The sequence below is a fragment of the Mastigoproctus giganteus genome, chromosome 1 (assembly GCF_048544385.1).
Source record: "Mastigoproctus giganteus isolate SK-2022 chromosome 1, ASM4854438v1, whole genome shotgun sequence".
NCBI classification, from domain to species: Eukaryota; Metazoa; Arthropoda; class Arachnida; order Uropygi; family Thelyphonidae; genus Mastigoproctus; species Mastigoproctus giganteus.
Genome location: NC_143575.1, coordinates 35757241 through 35781959, shown reverse-complemented (window position 1 = coordinate 35781959; position 24719 = coordinate 35757241). Strand labels below are relative to the sequence as shown.

Here is a 24719-nt window from a genome sequence, read left to right as displayed (position 1 = left end):
TGCAGCGAGATTGCGAACACTATTTTTTTGCCGATCATATATATGCATTAATGAGTACGACTTTATCTTTTAAAGTTAAATGTTTACGAGAATACATTGTGCACTTCACACGACACTGAACAAAACTGAAAACTCAAAAGACGAAAGGCCGACCAAACGGACGTAAACCTTGATAAAATTCAGAGAATCGGAAATAGAAAATAAACACACGATTGAGGCAATACATGGAAGAAACGTTCCTAGAAAAAGGGCAGTGAGCTCTCCCGCAGTCCGGTATGGGGAGATCAAATTAAGTGCTAATCTAAACGAAACAGTGCAGATTGCCTGTCCGCATCCATTACAGAGAATGTCCGCTAGACAGAAGCTGCAAACACGTTAAAATCAGTAGAGGTTAGTTGGGGAATTTGAAAATGTCCGTTGTAGAGAGATGTCCGTTAAAGAGAGGTGTCCGTTAGGAGAAGTTTCACTGTATATAAAAAGTTCAGAGAAGAATTCTTATACACTTGTATCCCACATTTTTTAATCCCATATGTAAAATTACATAATTTTATGAATCCATTGTTATTTGCTAAAAAGCTTTACCAAGTTCATTCTTTTATTAAAAGGGCTTATTTAATCAGTCACAGTTATAATTTAGAATAACATTTATATTACAGCAACTATATAGGAAAAGGCCAGGAATGACAATGAATGCAGCTAAATTACCTGAAAATCTCATTAAAAATAGATACAGGGACATATCACCTTGTAAGTAGCATTATTTTCTTAGCCTGTCTTTTGAAATTTTGAATTTGCCGTTTATTTATATTTGATTAAAGTGGATTCAACAGGTACGATTTACCCTGTCTTTAGAAATAATTTTTAAAAAGTAAATAGAACTGTGTGTACATACATTGGGCAACAAGTATTATGCTGTATATGGTTCTTGTAGTTGGTATTGTAGAGTACGTTGGGAATCTCACTCTTCATTCTTCTAAACCTATGACATGTTGGGTTCTATGACAGAATGCCATAGGTTTAGAAACTTTTATCACATTACCACACAGATTGGAATTTTAGCTATTTGAAGTTCATAGAAGAATAGACCTTTGGTTTTATTCTTCTATGAACTTCTGTTATTCTTCTATGAATTTATAGATAGTTACAAGGTGTTAACTTAAGGTTTGTTTAGTTTTTAATTTGATTTATACTTCTTGAGGATTTCTTGTTAATCAAAATTTGTTAGATATGTTAAAGTTCTTTTATCACTTGGATATTGTGTCACTATATCACCTGGGAGATCATCCAGTGTTGTGAATCATATAGCAAAATTTGTTAAGATTTGGGAAACAAGTGCCTATACCAGCATAGCATCCTTAAGATTCTTGATTCCAAAAAATACATATGTTATTTAAAGTGTAGGTCATTTGACCTAAAAATACAAGAGATTGTTATCATATTTCAGAGCTAATAACCTCTATATATATTACGAGTTAATCAGGTTGCTTCTTCATTGGTTGACTTATGCTTGTTGAGTTGCATTTCATTATGATACTGATAGTTGAGACCTTTTGTCATCACATAGTATTTACAGCAATCCTGTACTACAGCCTTATTCACTATAGCTCTACATATATTTTGATACCCACCCCCAGAGTTGTGCTCTGTCCTTCTGGAATAGTGCTGTTCACTCCAGATGCCTTAAGGGCCTTAATAGCCTTAGTCGCTTTTGCTCCAATAAAATCGAAATCCAACTAGATACCTGAAGGGGAGTTACCCACTAGCAGGTGTTTAGGTGCCTGAGAGGCCCCCAAATTGTCAAAAAAAAAAAAAAAAAAATCTTTAATGCTCATAAATCTGATTTTCAAATCAACTGTAATTCACAGTTTGAAGGAATACAAAATGTACTCCTTCAAAGGTTTTTTTCTTTGATTTTGCTATTAAAAATTGACTTTTAACCAATACTGTAATTAAAGAGAAAATGGCTGAATTGCAAAGCATTTCAAATTTATGAAAAGGAGAAACTATGAAAGCTATCTGTTTATTTTCCCAAAAGTTGTGTTCTGCACATGAATGATTTGCATTTCTGTGTTAATTTACTGTTGCTGTTTGTACTGGCACTAGTTTCATGTGTTCACAGCTTTAAAGTGCTCTGGTCACGTGTGCCATGTCTTGCATATTACAAATATGTTTTATGTCTTTCCCCAGTGGTGTTAGCTGATGCACCATAAAACTCCTAATAACCAACCTAACCAACCAGTGGTGCTATGGGAAAGGGGGCTCCTGCTAGGAGATTCTAATTACCTGCAGTATTGAAGCATTGTTTATAAAAACTTCTTTTTAGGAGCTGTTATTTCCCAACAGGAGTTACTTTTAGCTGCATGCTGCTCAGCAGTGCTGCTTTCAGTTTTGTTTTGATTTCCAGTCATTTCTGGGCTTACATATTATTTGTGTTTGATAATTGAGAGCTATTAAGTGCTTGATAATTCCTATATTCTATTATATTATAAATCAACAGGGATTACTTTTATTTTAGATATAGGAAGCTTCTTTTCCAACTCTCCTAGTCCAACTCGCTAATAATTCTTGAAGATGGCGATATCAATTTTGCAAAACAGGTGGGACATCTTCCCCACTGTCAGAACCATAGTGTTCAGACCGTGCGGTCTCAACAATGAGCGCTCAACACTTCTGTCTTCAAACACCATACCTCTGGCAGCAAGGAAACCATTACGTGGATTGGCATAAAATTAGATTTTGAAGGTCTAAACTGTTTAATAAATATGGACCGATTATTTCTTTTGGTCCTGTAGCTGGACTTTAGAGTTAAATTTAGGGGTCTAATAAAATTGGATATTGGGGGGGGGGAATTATTCTCTACATTCCTTAAGTCGGACTAGAACATTTTGGGCGTCATGTTCCCAGGAATAGAGCAACTCACAATTAATCCGAAACTTTTGTCTTATGTTGTAGTGTTTGTTCTTCACGCATGCGTATAAGTGACCAATCATCAGACAATAGGAATGGCCTGCGGATATTGATTGAACTTTCATGTAGTTTCATCTCTAAGGTTTCTGCAATAAGTAGTTTGTGGTAGTTGTGTTGAATATTTATAATTTTTGTTTCATTCAAGCTGAATGAATATCATTCATTTATTGTGTGGAACAAAAGTTCCGATGCATTTGAACGACCCGCCTGCACAGAAGCATCGTGTTGTTTTGCTCGAAGCTGTGCCACTCCCATGGTAGATCCTACATAAACAGTGTCGCAATTTTTGCATGGGATGCTGTATACGAGGTCATGCTGTGATTGGAATGTGGTATTTTGTGTATGCTGTGTATTTTGTATCCAAGTGATTGATTTTAGTTTACTGTGTAGATAGTTTCAACTTCTCTCTTTTTTTTTTTTTTTTTTTTTCAAAATGGCCTCAAAGAGATCAGGTGACTTAGCTAGTGCTAATAATGCAAGGAAGGTGAAAAGCTATTAGGAAAGCTTGTCATTGAAAACTAAATTGAACATTATAAAAAAAACTGGATTTGCTCTAGCACCAGGTTTGCACTACATTTAGTGGTTTCAAGTGATCTGAAAATTACAACTATCACAAAGTTTTGTAAATATAATGTACAGAACCTTATATGTATATATGGTATTGTAATACAATATATTCTGTACATATAAAGTTTCATAATTTTTTAAGGTATGTTTCGTGCATTATCTTGAACATAGTAGTAATAGTAGTAGTGGCATGTGATGCAAGAAAGCAAGTGTTATAAGCTTATGCAGCATCAGCCAAAAAAAAAAAAATTCACACAACCATTCCCTCTAAATGTTTGTCCAGTTCGTCCTTAAATTTATTTAACCAATCAACTTCCACAGTGACAGATGGAAGTTTGTTCCAACAATTAACCACCCGCTGGCTAAAGGCAAATTTCCGCACATCTATTCTACAGCTGTCTTTCCTTAATTTGAATTTATGCCCCCTTAGGTTCGTAATCTGAACAAGTCGAAGAATTCCATCAGAATTCAGCGTGCTCAACCCATTCAAGGCCTTATACACCTCAATCACACCGCACAGATGCCTAGTCTCCATCCACTGCAATTTGCAGAACTTAAGCCTCTCTTGGTAAGAAGATCCCTTTATTCCTCTCACCAATCTTGTTGCCCTTCTCTGTACATGCTCAAGCAAATCTACATCCTTCCTAAAATGAGGCCTCCAGACCTGTACGCAGTACTCAAGGCATGTACTGTATTTATGTTTCATTGAGTAATTCAGAGGTTCCCAAACTTTCTCGGTGCCCTTACAATGTCCCAGTATTTTTTTGACAGCACCCCTAAGCCAAAAGAAATACCTAACACAGTGGTTTTCAACCTTTTAATATATACCTATATAATAATTTTATTCATTATATAAAGGTACTAAATAAAGATCAATTATAGATCACCACAAAATTAAAAAGACACGGTACAATGGATACCGTACACCTTTTAATAATGAAATAAATGTATAAATTTTAAAAAAAATAACTTTAAGTAACTTAAACCAAAATTACACGGCACCCCAGTTGAAAACCACTGGCGTATGTAAAGGTTTAAATGTTTTGTTGCATTTAATATTGTTATGTGGAGAAATGGTGCCTTAAAATCAACCTAGAATACTGGTGGTGCCAACCAGTTAAAATTATTCCATTATTCTGTAAATAAATTTCCCCCACTTAATGCAGATTCTCTTAGGTCTGATTTTACAGTCCCAATTAAAAGTGCTGGGTGGGGGATTCTGTAGTTGTAGCATACATAATTAAATTAATCCAGCCTGCTAATATAATATACTATCTTTCCTTAAATTGCTCCCTTCAAATCATAGAGAGATTAAAGGAAGAGAAATATTCTTAAACTTTCATACTCTTTAAATAGCAGGAATCTCTGTCTGTGCAGCAGGCATTTGAAGATTTATTCAACAAACAGACTGAGACATGCTTCAAGAAAATTAACTAAAAGTAAAGCATTATATGAACACAAGCTCAGGAGTATATCTACTATAGTTTGTGTTCACTTTAGATTGTTCAAAAATGTGATCGCTGCAACTTCTCTGCACTGAATCGAAGGTTTAGAATTAGTATAGAGGAGAAGATTCTGTTCTTTCGTTTGGTGAGGAAGTACTATCTAGGAGGTAGATGACTTTCATCAACCGGTGAAATACCACCACTTTGCTTATTGGAGGCTTGAAGTGGTGAAACCCATGTTTAGTCTCTAGAGCAAAGTTCCCGGCATCTCCCTCCCCCATACTTCTCCTTCAACCCATGCATGGTACTAAGTACTATAGGTTTTGATACCTTTCGTGTTTGGGGTTTTCATTAAAAAAAAAAAAAAAAAAACTTTATTGTATATGTGACTACATGGTGCATAAGTTCCCATTGAAAATTGATGTTCTTATAAATGCAGAGGTAGTGCAAATTTCATCAATTGCCAGTGCCTCATTTTCAAATCTGAAAATTTTTGCGAACAAGTTTCCAGTGCTTCCCAATATCATGAAAGATAAAGAAATAGATGTTTTGCAGTATCAGTTCTCTTACTTTGTCTGAGAATCAAATAGACACTGTCATAGAAGACAGAATTGACATATTGGTCCTTCATTGGACAAGTGCACAAGGAAATAAGAAATATAACAGATTAACCACAGTCATAATTGGCATTTTAACAGTTCCTCCATAGGAATGCTAAGTATGAGAGGATATTTACCCAGGTGAAAAAAAAAATCTGCTTCAGATTTTCTCATTCTGGCAAAGCTTTGGAAATTCTCTTGACAGCCATGTCTAGACAGCAGGGCTATTGTTATAAACAAAACTTTGCCTCAACATTTCTGAAGACCAGAAATCTACATCCATAATGTTTGAGAGCACATAGTATAAACAGTCCTGTGGCTATGTATAAGGTAAAATGTGTGTATGTTGTCAATGAAATTTAATTTCAAGTCCAAAATCTGGATTTTAAAAACTCTGCTTACAGTTGCTCAGTCTGCAGTGTTTTGAAAGTCAAAAGTTGGCAGGTATGCAGGGGTGCCTCCATAGCCAGGTGGGAAGGAGAAGCAGTGCGTAGCACACGCTTCTTGATTAGACCGCGGTTCGAGCCCGTCACCACCAAATACGGAGGATGTGGAATGGTCAGGGAATGACCACCACATATTCCCGGAGCAATATGGCCTTAGTTGCTAATGCTCCTAAAAACCAAATAACAAACAACAGGTATGCAGGCTTTTTTTTCTTTTTTTTTTTTAACAGGTTTTGATGTTTTACATCAAAACGTCAAAACACTGTGTTAACTAGTGGGAATGCTGCCCTGTGTTTCTGTTATATAGCTCATGCATATGCATAATGTAAGATGGCATCAGACTTCTGTGACTACATATAGAATAGCACTGCAGATGGCACCTCCGTAGCCAGGTGGGAAGAAGCAGCGGTGCGTAGCACACGCTTCTTGATCTTTGGTGGTGATGGGCTCGAACTCTGATTAGACCGGGGTTCGAGCCCGTCACCACCAAATACGGAGGATGCGGAAAGGTCAGGGAATGACCACCGCATATTCTCGGAGCAATATAGCCTTAGTTGCTAATGCTCCTAAAAACAACAGCACTGCAGATTTGTTTTTTCACAGAAATTTGATGGTACAGTGAAAAAGAGAAAGCAAAACCAGATTAAATTTTCTCTATGTTAAATGCACAATATGAGAAAGAAATCTTATGTGCAAGTGTGTATGATTGGGGCAAAGAGTTTTTGAAGAATGTGGGGAACTTACTAACCTAATGCATGCTCATATACAGATGACAGTTGTCACAGATGTGAACATTCATTGAATTGAGAAGCTGATTTTGGAAAACATGCAGTGCGTGATATTACTTTAAAAATGTGTATAAGTGTTGGAAGTGTAAAGGAAATTATTTGTAGATACTATTTAAAAAAAATGCGTGCATGTTGGTCCCCTAGTGATGCTTGTGGATACATGTTTGGATGCACTGATGCTTGACCAGAAAGCATAATGTTTCCAGTGAACATCTTAATTGGCTTGAAATGGAGAAAAAAAACATTTCTGCAGTGAATGACTTGTGATGAGCAGCCAGAGATGTGCCACATCTCATGGATATACTAATTCACTTCAAAATGTAAAAGATTCAGTGTCGAACAGCACTACAAATTCCGGATCCCTGCCAACCAAAAATATTTAAGGCTGGCATGATCATGGAAAGTATGTTTTGGGATTCGGAAGGGTTAATTGTTGCTGATTTTCCACCATCTTGTGCAAAAATTAATTACTCAGTATAAAGCAAAATCTGAATGATGTGAATGCAGCATTTTTTAAGTAAAGAGAATCTGTTAAACTTTGAACGTACTTTAACTTATTAACAAAAACAGAGTCCTTCCAGGGAGGAAAGATGGATGTTTCCACATCATCCTAATATTTGAATCTTAAGGCATGTTGCAACCAAGTTTGATGCCCAGTAGGAAGAGATTCACAATAAGAGAGGTTGGTGAAAATTTTCTTACTTTTTGAAAGTACATAAGGAAATGAAGTAAATAGTTTATTTTTCTCTACAGCATATTGAATTCTTGGTATAAATTTGAATAGCTTATTCTGTCAACCAGTGATGGATTATTTCTAAAATTTTTCTGCGCAAGATTTTTCTTTCAAACCACCTGAGCTAAAGTGAGGTCCCATTACGGCTTTTAGAAGTTGAGATCCGGGTTAGTTTACATACATTAGGAGAATTTTTAGTATTGGATTATGCATTTTAAGTTTCCAGAGATCATGATCTAAATTAAAAACAAGTTATTTAATGTATGCAGTGCATTACATTTCAGGTACATTAGCAAATAGTGATGTCATGATTTATAACAAAAAATGAGAAAAAAGCAACAACTTTTGTGTGCTAACCAAGATTATTTTTCATTTCTTTGCATCCGCCATATTATTATTGTGTTATATTATATTTATATTATTATATTATTTCTTATATTATTATAATAATATAAGTTAATATTATTATATTAACTTATGTTATTTCTCCCTGATGGGGATTACACCCCGTGACGGGTACCGGTACCAAGTGCACAGGGTGGTTGTTATGTCTGGTGTTACTGTTGGTTGAGGAACTTCCTGGCTATCCTACAGGTGTTCAGTATCGTGAATATTTGGAGTTTCTTGTATGTATTCCCTGGGAGACACTGCTAGGCTGTTATGTAGGGTCTTTTGCACTATACCAGTGATTGACACAATGATCGGGCTGACCGTAACATTGCATGTGCCACATCTCTTTGATCTCCTGTCTTAAGCCCATGTACTTCCTGATCTTTTCCTCATGTGTTTTCTGGAGGTTGCCAGTGTTGGTCACCACTATGTCAATCAGATAGCTAGCCTTTGCCTTTTGTTGACAAGGGTTATTTTCAGTCTGTTGGGATTGTCTTGTCCATTATTATGGCATGGTCCCAGTACAGCTTGTGGGTTGGGGTCTCTAGTATGGCCTGGGGTTAATATTTGTAATGTGGTACACTTTCTTCGATCAACTGGTATTTCCTCACTAGCTTCTGATATTATTCTGGCTACTTGGTCATGTCTATGAGTGTACTCCATCTGGGTAATCACCTTGCATCCTTCGATGATGTGTTCGGTTGTTTCTGAGGCCAGGCGGCATTGTCGGCATGTGTCATCTGACACTCCGGGCTCCTTGACAAAATGTATAAACTTTTCTATAGTTTCTGGTGTTGATTACCTGGTCTTGGATGACGAACATGTGTCCTTCATTCGCGGGGCAGAGCGATGTGCTCATGAACCATGCATTGGAAGCCATTTTATCTATGTGGTCCTGATGGGAGTCATTGTATTATCTGCCATGGAGTGTCTTATTTACCTATCTTTCTAGCTTCGCTTGTGCCGTATGGGTGGGAGGGGACTCCTTGCTTAGGTTGAGTGGGGTATGCCCCCTTGCCTATCTTCCTTTTCACCCAGTAGAGTGCTGCTTTGTTTTTCTGGAAGTAATTCTTCAGGTTACAACATGTTATGAGAATGGATGACAGCAGAACAACTTAAAGTATAATGAAATGGAAACCTACTGTTAGGAGGGGCAAGAGGAAGACCACAGAAAAGATGGATGGATGATGTAGAAGAGGACTTAAAAGATCATGAGAATAAGAAGTTGGAGAAGTTTGATTCTGGGAGGGCTTACTGGTGGAACATCACTGAGAAGGCCAAAACCCACCCTGGGTTATAATGGCAGAAGAAGAAGAATCTTTCAGGTTAGCTATCATTGTCTTCTCTTGCTCAATGAGGTCCATCAGGCCCTCTCCTTCTTTCTGAGCTATTGTTAGTCTCTCCGTGAATGACTTCATGTGGTGTTGACGGCTTCTAGGAAGCTTGGTCATCATTGTCCTTGTCTTTCTCGTGATATTCTCCAGCTCAGTGCCAGTCCAAACTATGATCCTGAAGGAGCGTGCTAGCACTGAGACTGCACAGGTGTTTATGGCTTTAACTGTGTTCTCTCTATTCAGCTTTGCTTTGAGCAGGCTTCTGAGTCTTTGATTGTAATTTTCAGTCAGGAAGGTCTTGATCTCCTTGTGCTCTAACTGCTGAGCCTGCATCATCCCCAAATATTTGTAGGTTTCTCCCCTCATCGTGGCTTCAATCTCTTTACCAGTCTGCAGCTGTTAGTTTCAGCTGATTAATTTCTCCTGATGCAGCTGTGGGTTTTGCATTTGTGTAGACCAAATTCCATCCTGATACCATTGCTGAATTCTTCGGTGATCTGGAGTTGCTTCTCCATTGCTGTGTAGAGTTTGATGTCATTCATGTACATCAGGTGGAAAGGATGTACCGGTTTTACCTTCTTTGTGGTTATATTCCTACTTGCTGTTGTTGATCATGGTGGATAGCAGATTGAGTGCTAGATAGAACCACAGTGGGCTCAGGGCATCCCCCTGAAAGATTCCTCTCCTGGTGGGAAATGATGTTCTCAACCTTGATAGCTGTACCCATTTCACCATGGATGCTTCTAGGAAGCTTGCCACTGTTGGATTGACTTTGTAGATCTTCAGCATCTTTATTAGCCAGCTATGAGGCACAGAGTCGAAGGCCTTGTGGTAATCGATATAGGCCATGTACAGGTTTCGACACTTCTTATAGGTTTGCTCTGTATCACTGGCATCAATGGTTAATTGCCTCTTGCATCCTGTGCTCATCCGCTTGCATCCTTTCTGCTGTTCAGCCATGATGTTCTGGCTCTCCAAGTGGTCTGATATCTTCTTGGTTATGCAGCTGTTCAGGATCTTGTACATCATTGGGAGACAGGTGATTGGCCCGTATTTTGGTCTTTAGCCTTGTGATATGTGATTCCTTGAGTAAGAAACTCTGGGATTGTCTCTGGTTGACTTATCATTTGGATGAACTGCTCTGTTAGGTGCTTTGTGTGCTTCTTGTAACAGTAGTTGTAGACGCTATATATTCCTGGGATTTGCCAGTTGTGGGACTTCCAGATCAACTGTTGTACTTCTTTCTCCTGAATCTCCCATTCTCTCATCCCGTGCACATCCCTTGTTTTCTTCTATTCTAGTTCTATCCAGTGGGGTTGGCTGTTATGTCTTACTTCACTGATCCGTATGTTGCCTCAGAAGTCCTCGATCATGTTCTGCTTGGGTGGTCCATTTCTGTCTTTTCCCGTTTTGTCCAATACTCCAGTAGAAGTCTCCTTGGTTTTCATTGAAGATTTGGATGTTTATTTTACTCTGAGAGCTCTCTTTGCATTGGCCTAGTCTCTTGCTGAATGCAAGGAGGTTCTGCTTCAATGTGTCTAAGTATTCTCCTATTCTCTGATTTTTGGTCTCATGTTTGCTGTTAATGTTGTCTCTCTTGGGGATGCCCTTCAATTTTCCAGTCAGTTTCTTACTCCTATTACCCCTTTGGTACTGGGTCAGTTTGGCCTATCTTGACTCTTAATTGTTCTCTCTTCTGCTGAAATCTTCTTTCCCAAGCTGGCAGTTCTTTGTTTTTTTTTTTTTTATTTCTTCTGCTACTGGTCTCTCATTTTTCTTCCATTAATCCTAGTGGCTGTTATGGCAGCACGGTGTATGGCTGGTGTGAATGGCTTGCACCGTTGTCGTCAAGAATAATAAAAATATTATTATTATTAGTAGTAGTAGTAGTATTAGAAGCAGCAGTGACAAATGCTGCAAGGAAGCAAACATATACAGCATCAGCCAAAAAAAAAAAAGAAAGAAATCTGTCTAATTCTTTCTTAAATTTATTCAAACTACTTCCACAGCACCAGTAATTTGCTTCACTGAACCAAATTTCTGATAAACAAACCACATCACAAAATGTATTCAGAAAGAACATCGCAAACTTATGCAACTTGCTGGCCTGATACTGTTTTTTATATTGTTTATACTGACAGTATTGTTTCAACTTGCTGGCTTGATACTGTTTTTTATATTGTTTATACTGACAGTATTGTTTTAAACAATACTGTCAGTATAACCACATTAATATTAATGGTGATATGAATAATAAATACAAGTCATTACCTCACAGATACAAACCATACAAATTATTTATATAAAATGTAATATCAGTTTAAAAGCATTTTTAAAAAAAAGTAGCAGATCAGAAAGTTTCTACTGAGTGCACCAATTAATATCATTAAAAATATAGAGAACCCTTATGAATGTTCAGACTCTTTAGTCAGATGACCTTTATATTTCTTCTCAGTCCTAGGAAAGAAATTATTTTTTTTTAGTGTGTGTGTGTGTGTGTGTGTGTGTGTGTGTGTGTGTGTGTGTGTGTGTGTGTGTGTGTGTGTGTGTGTGTGTGTGTGTGTGTGTGTGTAATATGAGTACTAAAAATATATTTATTATACAAAATATCTTTCAGCCTAGGAACTTGCCCTTTTCCTATAAAATATAACCATCCCCCAATACACATAAGTCCCATCAATAAAAAAACATCTAGGTCCAGGTGTGAGTTCAGGTTATAAATGAAGTACATATTTGTTATTTGTCTAACATTATTTCATTATGAATTCAATTCCAGATGATTCAACTAGAGTATTAATACATGGTGGAACAGGTGATTATATCAATGCAAGCCATGTTAATGTAAGTGATGATATTTCATATTCTTATTCTGTTTCATTTCCTTATTTCATAGCTTTCATAATTACATGAAATTTAATATTTTTAATGTTAATTATATTAAGAAGAAACCTTAATTCCTACAACTACTTTCATTTTAGATGTTACGATTAAAATGAAATTAACATAGTAAATTGATTACATGTGTGTGCAGAATGTTAACCTCATAACAGTCCCATAAATAAAGTTTTCCTACCTGCACCCATTATTTATGATTCCAGCTATGTACCAGACTAAGATAAATATAACTTACTATATGTTGCTCTCCTTTTTTTTTGATATTATGCTATATATATTAGGAATAGTTTAATGGGATGGATGCTTGAATGGTTCAGTAAAATGGGTGCTTTATTTTCTTGACATGGGTTGTTAGCATGTAAATCAACAGTAGTCATTTGGTGGTGTACACATTTGAGGGGGTAGATGGTTTTCTTCTCAGTACAATTAAATATTTTTTTATATTTTCATTTAAAAAGAAATTCATACAAAGAAATATTAAATCAGGTAGTCTTTCTTTGTTGATGATGTATGCATTTTATATTAAGATACAGCCATACTATTAGTATGATATATTTAGTAGTATGGTATGCTTTCAAACATTAGTTTGAAAACATATTTTTTTGTCTATCAATTTCTGTTTGGATTGTTTATTAGACTTCACCAACTGATTATGATTGCTCTGAGGACTGTTGCAGACTTTGTCCTCTTCAGAAATGCTGAGTCAAAATTTTGTTAATAACAATTGTGCTTAGTCCTAATGTGTCTAGACTTAACAGTCAAGACCATTTCCGAAGTTTCATTGAAAAGAGCTCTGAACTGAGTTCTTCTTCCCCACTCCCACCTGCCTGAATATCCCTTAATCTTTGGTATGAGGAATTGTATACATGTTGGGAATAGCCTCTTTGTATGTAACTGTAAGCAAACTGGATTTTTTACTTAATGCATTGACCTCATAATTAAGTTCAGGACAAAAGCTCTAGCTTATTTATATTAAATAAGGAAATGTTAAAATGCCAAGCATGACTTGGGATAATTTGTTATATTTCCAGTTTCCTTTTTCTAGTTGTCAGTTCCTGACCACTATATATCAGTCTTTTTCTTTCATAATAGTTTCTGGTAGATTCACACTGAAATTGAAAAAAATCTACCACTTCAACTATTTCTTTGGTGATACTGAAAAGTACTAAAAGCTTGTCCACAAAAAAAAAAAAAAAAAAAAGAAAAAAAAAAGAGAGTAATTTGCACTCCCTCAACATTTATAAGAACGTCATTTTTCAGAACTTGGTTGCATATAGTTTCATGCAGCAGTAAAGTACTTTATTGAACAAAAGAATATAAACTACCCTTATAGTTTTAGACTCTTCAGGAACTTAGCAGTAGGTCTGTGACTAAGAATCATCTTTCTGATTTAGTCTGCTATGGTAATCAACCTTCAATCCAATTGCTGATGTGCTACTGGTTTTTTTTTTTTTGGTTTTTTTTTTTTTTTTTTTTTAGGAGCATTAGCAACTAAGGCCATATTGCTCCGGGATATGCGGTGGTCATTCCCTGACCTTGCCGCATCCTCCGTATTTGGTGGTGACGGGCTCGAACCCCGGTTTAATCAAGAAGCGTGTGCTACGCTCTGCTGCTCCTTCCCACCTGGCTACGGAGGCGCCTGTGCTACTGGGTCGTGTGATCTATCATACCAGTGTTGAAAAATGCTTGGATGAACTTCTTATTTGGAAGAGTGATCATTCCTGAATGAGGACAGGTCTTGTTCTTATATGGAGTTAGATTGTTCTTGGAATTAGACAAGCATGGTCAGCCTCTTTTTGGCCTTGGTGGGGGGGGGGGGTTCCCTCTCTTTCTAGTTGGTTCCAGATTGTGCACGTTGCTACCTACTGTCTAAGATGGGTGAAAGATTATGAGACGTATTTTACGGATAATAAGATACAAGAATTAAATTTAAAAAATGTTAAATTTAATTGTTAGTGCATGAGATACAAACATACAGATTGAGACATCTAGGTACTCAATAAATATATTGAACTGAACTAACTAACTAGGTACTCAATAAATATACTGAACTAACTGAGACTGGAGAGAGATCAGAAATTCTTAAGGAAATAACAAAGAAGAAGCTGGAAAATGGAAGAAATGTTAGTTCGAAATAAAATATCAGTATGCTTGAAAGAACTGTGGAAAGTTGATTGAACATAATAAGAGTGAATTGTGTAAGTCACTGATGCAAACAGTGAGTGGTGGCAATTCATGGGATTTATATACATTGTGTTTCATTTAAAATGTGCTGTCTGTCTTGCTTATTTTTAGATTTCGGTTGTTTGTAACTTTGTGGTCATTTTTGGATTTGATGTTAAAATTGGACTAAGTATCTCACCAGTTAAATGTTAGAATTTCTAAATTTAAATTTTGCCTAATCAACTGCTTTTTTCTCGATGGCAAAGTTGTTTCCTACCCTCAGTTTCATCACAAAATGTTATTGGTGCACTTCTATAATGAACATAAATTGATTTTATTTGAAATAATGATTTAAAAAAAAAACTGAACACAATCACTCTTCAGTACGTGCATTTAACTATATAATGCCAGTTCACATCTCATGCTCCAGGTCCCGAAAAGGTCAGGAATGACCGCCGCATATCCCAGAGCAATATGGCCTTAGTTGCTAATGCTCCTAAAAACCAAATAACAAACAAACAAGCTCCAGGTCCCGATGGTATTTCTCCACTTGTTCTCAAAATCTGTACTACTGAACTTACACCTGTTCTTTGCCGCCTTTTTTCACATTTTTATTCCAAAGGCGTTTTTCCTTCTGCTTGGAAATTTCATATCCAGCCAGTTCCTAAAAAAGGGTGACAAATCCCTCCCATCCAATTATCAATTATCATCCCATTGCAATTACTTCTACTCTTTCTAAAGTAATGGAGTCATCAATCGGTTGATTCAACTATTGCTCATCTCAGTTGCCCAAATTATTCACTGTATGATTCCTTTCGCCTCAAAGGTGGTACTTGTGCATATGTCCGTTCTGATATTCCCTGTCAAAGACTTGGCAATTTGGAATCTCCTCTCTTTGATCTTCTCTGGCTTAAAATCTCTCTACCTCATTGTGTCAAATTCATCTGTTGTCTCTACCGTTCTCCCAACTCCACTAATCATTTGGAGCTCTTTGACTTCCTCTCTTTGCAACTTGACTTTCTCCAGTCCAACTTTCCTAACAGTGAGGTAATTTTCTTTGGTTATTTTAACGTTCACAACTCGAGCTGGCTTCCATTTTCTAGTCACACCGACCCAGCTGGTCGAGATGCTGAGGCTTTTGCAATTACTAACGACCTTGCACAGATTGTTCATTTACCTACAAGAATACCGGACAATCCTAATCATACGGCCAACACACTTGATCTTTTTCTTACAAACAACCCTTCTAAGTACACGGTCGAAGTGAGAGGTCCTTTAGGCACTTCAGATCACAACTTGGTGATTGTCTCTTCTCCAATGGAACCTTTATCTCGTGGCTATTCCCAACCTCATGTTGTTTGGCATTACAAGAATGCAAAATGGGTTGACCTGCGAGATTTCTTTTCTTTTCCTTGGTCGGATTATGGTTTCAAAACTTCTGATGTCAACATTTGCTCAGATCGTGTCAGTGAAATTATTCTTGCAGGAATGGAATCCTTTATCCCACACTAGCATTAGCATTAGTAGAGGCATTTGATGCAAGAAAGCAAGCTTATGCAGCATCAACCAAAAAAAAACCACTTCCACTTCACCCCTCTGTTCGTTCGAAATACCTGTCCAGCTGAGCCTTAAACTTATTTAGGCTATCAACTTCCACGACAAGGGATGGAAGTCTGTTCCACCAACCAACCACCCGCTGGCTGAAGGCAAATTTCCGCACATCTATCCTACATCTGTCTTTCCTCAATTTGAATTTATGCCCTCTCGGGTGATTATTCTGAGCGAGAGGAAGAATCCCATCAGCATTGAGCATTCTCAAACCATTCAAGGCTTTATACACCTCTATCAGATCACCTCGCTGGTGCCTAGTCTCCAGACACTGTAATTTGCAAAACTTAAGCCTTTCTTCGCAAGAGCACCCCTTTGTTCCATTCACTAATCTTGTTGCCCTTCTCTGTACTCGCTCCAGCAGCTCTACATCCTTCTTGAAATGAGGTCTCCAGACCTGTATACAGTACTCTAGGTGTGGCCTGACCATTGCCTTATACAAGGAATAATCACTTCCTTATTCCTGCTAGAAAAATTCCTATGTATCATTGACAATACACCATGAGCTACTCTTGCAGCCCGTCTGCACTGCTCAGAGAACTTCATATCTGCCTGCACAACCACCCCCAGGTCCCTTTCATTCTCTACAACTGTCAGTGTAGTACCACAGAGTTGATACGTTGCTCTGGGGTTGCTGTTTCCCATGTGTAGTACTTTACATTTGTTAATATTAAACTTCATTTGCCGCCTCTCAGCCCATCTGCTCAACCTTTCCAGATCCTTTTGCAGCAGCATAGTGTCAGTAGTGTCCTTAACAACCCTGCCAACCTTTGTATCATCTGGAAACTTGGACATTAAGCTTGATATACCATCATCAATATCATTTATAAATACAGAAAACAATAATGGACCCAACACTGAGCCCTGAGCGATTCCACTAATAACATTAGTCCACGACGAGCAGTGTCCATTGATTACCACTCTCTGTCTCCTCCCCCTCAGCCACCCCTTTATCCACAGCAGCAATTTGCCTCTAATGTCACACTGCTCCAATTTGTGCAGCAGTCTTCCATGTGCAACAGTATCAGAATCCTTTCTAAGATCCAAGTATATAATATCAAAGTTATTCCCTGCATCCAGTTCCTTTGTGACTGCATCATAGTATCCAATCAAATTGGTCAGGCAAGACTTCCCCTTAGCAAAACCATGCTGTATCCGAGCTATAACTGAAGTCTTGTCTAAATGATCCTGCAGTGCTTCTTTAACTAGTGCCTCCATTAATTTTCCTGGAACAGAAGTTAAACTCACAGGTCTATAATTACTTGTGTCAGCCTTTGATCCTCCTTTGTGAATTGGGGTCACATTTGCACATCTCCAGTCTGTGGGTACCTCCCCTGAGTCCAAGGAAGCTCTCATAATTATGGCTAAGGGTTTGCTTACTTCCTCTGCTGCCTCCTTTAATATAACTGGATAGATCCCATCCACTCCGGGTGCCTTTCGTGTGTTTATCTTCAACAATTTCTCCTCCACTTTACTCTCAGTTATTACAAGATTCTCTAGCTTACTGCTAGAGTTGAATACACCACTGGTATTCCCCTCGCTAAATAACTCCTATGTGTGAATGTCGATGCAAAATATTCATTTAGTTTGTTAGCTACCTGAGCAGGATCATCAACAGTTGACCCATCGATATCAAGTGGACCAATCTGATTCATCCCCTTCCTTCTAGAGTTTACATAAGTAAAGAACTCTTTGCTGTTTTTCTTTGCATCCCTTGCCAAAGATTTCTCATAATCTGCCTTCGCCTGCCTAACCTCCTTTGTAACTTGGTTACAGATCAACTTGTATCTATCATAGGCTTCTGTGTCATGTGTTAATTTGTATGTATCCCATGCATGTTTCTTCTCTGCCATATGCCTCATTAGTTCATCTGACATCCATTTAGGTCTAAACCTTGAACAATATTTCTTAGTTGGTATGTAAAGCCTAGTAGCTTCCAAGATAAGTTCTTTGAATGCTTCCCATTTTGTGTTTGCTGTTGGTAACATCATCAGTTGTCCCACTGTATAGAAATTTAAATACTGTCTCAGTCCATCGTAATAGCCTTTACGAAAGCAATAACCCTTCCCTTTACTCCTAATGGTAGTTACCTCTTTGAGTAAAACCCACTTCAGCACACTGTGATCACTGCCACCTAGTGGTTCATTTATCTGCAGATTCTTAATGCATGAAGAATCACTGCTGATAATCAAATCAAGAGTATTCCTCCCTCTAGTTGCCTCTGAACATGCTGATGTAGAAAACAATCATCCAATAAATCCACAGAAGCCTTGCTAGTGTATACTCATCAGAGTCATTAGGCCCATAGCACACTCCTACTCTCAATTTTGATCTCCCAATGCTTATGTCACACCAAACTGACTCGACACTGCACTGTCCAGCGATGTCGACTGGCTTCACTTCCTTGGATTTTATGTATTTCTTAACTAATAGCATAACCCCTCCTCCCTTCCTATCCAGTCTGTCCTTTCTGTAGATGTTGTACTCCCCAAATTCCAGTTCTGCATTCCTTATATCTGTGTGACACCACGTCTCTGATATCCCAACAATATTTGCCTTTGATGTTTTGAGCAATACCTCAAATTCATCAAATTTATTTACTAAACTCCTAGCATTGGTGTACACTACACTTTACTAAACTCCTAGCATTGGTGTACACTACACTACACTTTAAAATCTCATCCTTTATCTAAACTTTGGTTTTCCAATAAATGTTCTAAGGCTGTTAAAGAGAAGAATGTTGCATATCATAATTGGCTTGTTTCTAATTCTTCAGTTTCATTTTCTGCCTAAACAAAAGCTCGCAACAATTGTAAAGCACTTATTAATCAGTCCAAAATAGATTTTGAACAGGCTCAGAGTAGAAAACTTGCTTCTTGCCCTAATGGTAGCCTAGCATTCTGGTCTCTTGGCCGCAACTTTTGCCCATCTCTGCTCCCACATCTGTCCAAACCAGATGATTCTGTTGTCACTTCAGTTGACCTGCTAGCATCCCCTTTTTCTTCCAATTCATGTATTAATCATCTTGGTAAAACACCTCCCACCATTCCCAACATGCTCCATTCAATGCCTCCTGTGGTCTTCCGTCAAAAGGATGTCAGAAGGAATTTGTTAAATCTTGATGCTAAGAAAGCTCCAGGTCCCGATGGTATTTCTCCACTTGTTCTCAAAACCTGTGCTCCTGAACTTACTCCTATTCTTTGCCGCCTTTTTTCACTTTCTTATTCCAAAGGTGTTTTTCCTTCTGCTTGGAAATTTGCTCATATCCAGCCAGTTCCTAAAAAGGGGACAAATCCCTCCCATCCAATTATCGTCCCGTTGCAATTACTCTACTCTTTCTAAAGTAATGGAGAAATCAATTAACCGCCAACTCTTAAACTACCTAGAAACCTTCCGTCTGATCAACGATCGCCAGTATGGATTCCTTAAGTGTCAATCCACTGGTTATATTCTGGCTTATGTTACCCATTTATGGATTAATTCAATGGAAAGGTTCAGTAAAACACAAGTAGTTGCTCCTGACAGCTCAAAGGCTTTCAGTCGTGTTTGGCATAAAGGTCTTCTAAACAAGCTTCCATCTTATGGTTTGTCAACTGTTTTTAGTAATTGGTTATCTAGTTAACCTCAGCTGGATAACCAATACAGCTGAGGTTATCCTCAGCTCACTGAGGGTGATGGTAGGTGGCACTCTGTCTTCTAACTTCACTAATGCCGGTGTTCCCCAAGGTTCAGTTCTTTTCCTCTTGTATATTAATGACCTTCTCCCATTGACTGGAAATCCTATCCATAGTTTTGCCGATGATAGCACATTGCATTCCACTTTCCATTTTGAGAAACCTTGCCCTGCTCAATCAGCTTCAACTTCTCGAAAATCTGCTACCAATTCCTTAAATGTCTATCTTCAGGTAATTCTCCAGTGTGGGCAAAGACAACCTAGTTTATTTCAACCCTTCTAAAACTCAGTCTTGTCTTGTATCTCGCAAAAAGGATTCTTCTGCTCCTATGCTTATCTTTAGTGACACTCCGATTTCTAGGCAAAATGATATATCTCTTTTGGGGATTACCCTGACTTCTAATTTCTCTTGGCACAAGCACATTAAAAATAATGCTTCCCCTGCATCTAAAAAACTTGGTTTTCTCTTTCGCTGTCGGCATTACTTTTCTTCCAAACAGCTGCTCACTCTGTATAAATCGCAAATCTGTCCTGCCTTGGAATATTGTTCCCACATCTGGGGTGGGGCCCCCCAAAACCTTTCTCAGGCTTCTTGATTCCATTAAGAAGAGGCCGGTTAGGTTAATTAATGATTCATCTCTAACAGAGTCTCTCCACTAGCTGTCTCATAGACTTACTGTTTCTGCTGTATGCCTCTTCTACAGATACTTCCATGGGCACTGTTCTTCTGAATTGGCTTCTATAATTCCCGCTCTCTCTTTCAAAACAGTCCGAACACGTGCCACCAACATCCATTTGCTGTCCAAATTCAAACTCACAGAACCAACTTTTCATCTTCCTCGTTTATTCATTCAACTGCTGTTTTCTGGAACAACCTTCCTTCATATGTATTTCCTGAAAATTACAATCCACAGAAGTTCAAGTCCAATGTCAACAAATATCTTCTTTCGTCTTCTCAACCTCCAACCCAAGCACGGTACTAAGTACTATAGGTTCTAATACCTCTCATGTTTGGGGGTTTACATAAAAAAAAAAAAAAAAAATGCTTACAACCATTGTTCTGTTTTTTTTTTTTTTTTTTCAATTTTCTTCAAATAAAATTGGTTTGCATTCATTCCAGAAGTACACTGATCGTATTTTTAGATTAAACTGAAGAATGGCAACAACCACCTTGCCATTGAGTAAAAAACAGTTGGTTATCCAAAATTTAATTTATAAATCATAAAATCTAAATGGTCAATTAGTTTTAACAATCAGATTCAAAAATTTCAGCCCAAATAGGACAAAAAAAAAGTTCCAGAGATCAAAATAGCCTAAACCAAAAAAAAGCAAAATATCTCCCTATACTGCCTTTTAATTGAAACACCCTGTATAAAATGGAAGATAAGTCAAGTTCAGTCTACAGTTAACACTCAAACAAACTTATAATGTTAGACATATAAGTTTGTCTGATACTGTAAATACCATTTTGGATAGAATTGTTCTCAGTGGTAATGATATAAATTAAATTGAAATGCAAGTTAGAATAACAAAAGAAAATTCTGAATACGTTTGTTTTGCAGAGGGATCAGTTTTTATGGGATTGATAAGCTTGAAAATGCTACTGAATTAACTAAAAGTAGTAAAGTCCAGGGATTGACTTCATCAGAGTTGTTAAAAGTGTTAGAAAATTTTTTCATCTAAAGTGTGAGACTATAATTTCTGTTTGCAGAAAGGAGGCAGTAATATGGAGGCAGGTTATTTTAATAGTACTTCGAACATTCAACCAAGATAGACCAGCTGTAGGCCCTGGATCTTATTCTATTACCAGTTTTGCTTAAAATCTTTGAAAAGTTATTTTACTTTCAAGATTTACTTATTATTACTTGACTAATACATTCAATCAGAAAAACAATATGATTTTATCATGGAAAGGATACTAAAGATGCCTTGGTAACAGTGAATATAAGGGGAAATACAAGTATGTATTTGTATTTCTTATATTGTCTAATATAAATTTCAGGTAAATTATTTAGAAGCATTTTAAATAGATAAAAAAGCTTGATTCAAATTTTCACAATATTACAGATGGAAATTCCTACTTCTGGAATTGTAAACAGATATATTGCAACACAAGGACCTCTGCCTAATACATCTTCTGATTTTTGGCAGGTGAGTTTCTTTTACCAGTGTATTTTTTGTTGGATTTAACATAGGATTAAGCAAATTGTTATTCTTCTCTTCCATCTTTTATTACTGCTTCTAACTGTAAATTTTTTTTTTTTTTTACTATTATATATTTTCAAATGTGTTGTTATGAAATCTGTTCTCCATCTATTATCATGCTTAAAAAAATTGTAAAGAGTGGAAATTAATGATTATTAGTTAGCTGTATATCTTGTATAAGACATTTTAGTTAATTATATGCAGTGACTAAGAAGTCACCGAACCAAAAGTTTAGGTAGCTGTATATTTGTGTGAAAATGCAGTAGCTTGGCTTTTTGCCAGGAGATGGCATCAGAATGATGTTAAGTACTGCAGTCACCAGCAGGAGTGTCATGTGTCCATGTTTGGTACCATTAGTGTTTAATTTACAGTGAGAACAGGCTCCTATTTTCTCAGGTGCAGCATGTGTTCATAATTGAATAGAATTTTCGCAACTAATTAATATAATAGATGGCCAAAGAGCATAACAGAATATATCTGGATGTTTTAATCACTCAAAAGATGATGATAGACATTATTTAGACCATTTGGTAGATCATCTTTTTTGAAAGTGGAACTGTTCACATGAAACAGGGTAGAAGATTATCCATTTTGGCTGATCTACTAAAATGGATGAAGTGCTGGAAAATTTATAGCAGTCTTTTTCAAAAATTCTCAGGAGATTTTCATTGCAGTAAAGATTATCGTATGGAAGTGTGCACAAGGCTGTGAAATAGTTAAACCTCTGCCCATATCGTGTTTGCTTAGTCCAGGAGCTGAAGAAGCTGGATCGTGAAAAATGTTTACTGTTATGTAGATGGTTTCGGATATTTATTGACAAACATGAAATAGATAAGCATGATACAATTTTTTGTCAGTGTTGAATCTTGGTTCCATTTTAGTGAATATGTAAACAGCTAAAACACTAGGATCTGTTCTGCAGAAAACTCTGATGTATTCCATGAAAAATAATAAACTTCTTTTTATTGCTGCTAAGTACAGTACAGGTACTAGAAACAATAACTCTCATCATGGCGACATCGCCAGGAGTTTTACGTTAAGGAATGAATTAAATTGGTAAAAATTAGTTACATGGGAAATTATGAGTTACACAAAATTAAACATGAAAAAATTATATTATAATGATAGGAAAATATAAAGAGGAACTGAACATCATAACCCAATTTGGAAAAATTTATCCCAGTTCAACAGATGCAATCCACTCGAGGAGCATGGGATGGTATTTGTAGTCGGTAGCCATTTTCTGTAGGTTGACTCCAAGACGGAGCAGTGCCTGGGCAGGTAGAAAACGACTACACAGTTTCAACTGGTTGTATTTGAGGATTAGTGTGGGGTTTGACCTCAATGATGGCAGAGGATTGTGCCACTGACAGAAATCCCAGATGTTTGGGGCGTTTATCACTTATGCGTACATTTTTACTGTTGTCATTAAACGCCTGCTGTCAATTAATTTAGGGAGCCTGGATACATTTAGTTTCACAGCCATGTCAGTTCTCAATTGAGGGGGCCAACAATGCTTATTTGTGGCCCATTTCAGGGTCCTACTCGCACGAGAACACCGGTTTTTGAAGTGAAGGTGACACAGATGCCCAAATTTCAGCAGCGTATAAAATAACCGGATAAACAGAGGTTCGAAGGTTCGGATAAACAGAGGTTCTGGTAGTGGTCGCGGCATCGTTGGAATGAAGTAAGTTGCTTTACTCTCCAGCGTAGGGTATTAAATCGCTTCTGGAGGCACCTCCGTAGCCAGGTGGGCAGGAGCAGCAGTGCGTACCACATGCTTCTTGATCAGACCGGGGTTCGAGCCTGTGACCACCAAATATGGAGGATGCAGAAAGGTCAGGAAATGACCACTGCATATCCCCGGAGCAATATGGCCTTAGTTGCTAATGCTCCTAAAAACCAAATAACAACAACAACAACAATCACTTCCGGAGGTATTCTGTGTGATCATTAAATTTCAGCTTCGGATCAAAATAGGACACCGAGATCCTTATGGCAGGTAACCACTGGGATGAGAGTACCAAAAACTGATGGTTGAATTACTGTTGGATGCTTTTCAACGAGTAAACCATTATTGCAGATTTTGAAAGGTTAAGGTTCAATCCAAACATCTTCAAGTAAGTCGAAAGAGTGGTCAAGTTTTCTATGATTGAAGATGTAATTGCCGTTGGGTTTGCAGATGGTGGGATTAAGGTAAGAAACTTTATATCATTGGCATATTAGAATGCCACCTTGTGGGACTCCTGTATTGGTTTTTCTTGTAAAGTGGGTCTTCATTGTGAGGTGGACACTTCTATTCCTCAATAATGCAGTGAAGAAAGCTAGTATGTCTCCATTAATCATGAAGAATAATTGCAGAAGATTGAGAAGGGCTGTGATGCATCCTGTGTTTGTGTCTGCTTTTGACAGTCTGAAAAAAAAAATTAGAAGCAGGTTCAATATTGATGTACACAATAGCTAATTCAGATTTAGTTTTGAAGGCCTGAAGAATTGATATTTGTGTGGCCATGAGTTTTGTTATGGTGGATCTATTTGCGACTGCAAAATGGAACTGTTTTGATTTTTGTGGCATCAGCTGTTTGTTTAATGCTGGAAGGAGTACCTTTTCAAGAAGTTTGAGGAGGGTGGAAGAAGTTGATATTGGGTCTGAAATCTTTTAGGCTTGTTTGCACTTTAGCCTTAGGCAGTGGACTCACAGAGTATTCATTCCATTGAGCAGGAAAAACTCATGTGGAAAGAACAGAGTTATATATTGAGAGCAATGCATCTAGGATGTAGGGGCTGAGGTGCTTAATTATTAAATGGGTAGTAAACTCTATCTTATTGCATTTGCAATAATACCAATAACTGCAGTTGTGTGGTTTTTTATGCTATTATGATGAAATGAGTTCCCCTTCACTGAA

At 37.4% G+C, this 24719-nt stretch overlaps 1 protein-coding gene across 1 annotated transcript in view; it reads left to right on the top strand.

Annotated features, from left to right (window-relative positions):
• Ptpmeg (protein tyrosine phosphatase Meg) overlaps positions 1 to 24719 on the top strand; it is a 526004-nt gene that overhangs the window by 448505 nt on the left and 52780 nt on the right. Inside the window, exons 20-22 of the mRNA XM_090379497.1 lie at positions 657 to 747; positions 12046 to 12110; positions 21676 to 21759. Coding sequence (XP_090235623.1) covers positions 657 to 747; positions 12046 to 12110; positions 21676 to 21759 — 240 coding nt within the window. The remainder of the gene's footprint in view (positions 1 to 656; positions 748 to 12045; positions 12111 to 21675; positions 21760 to 24719) is intronic.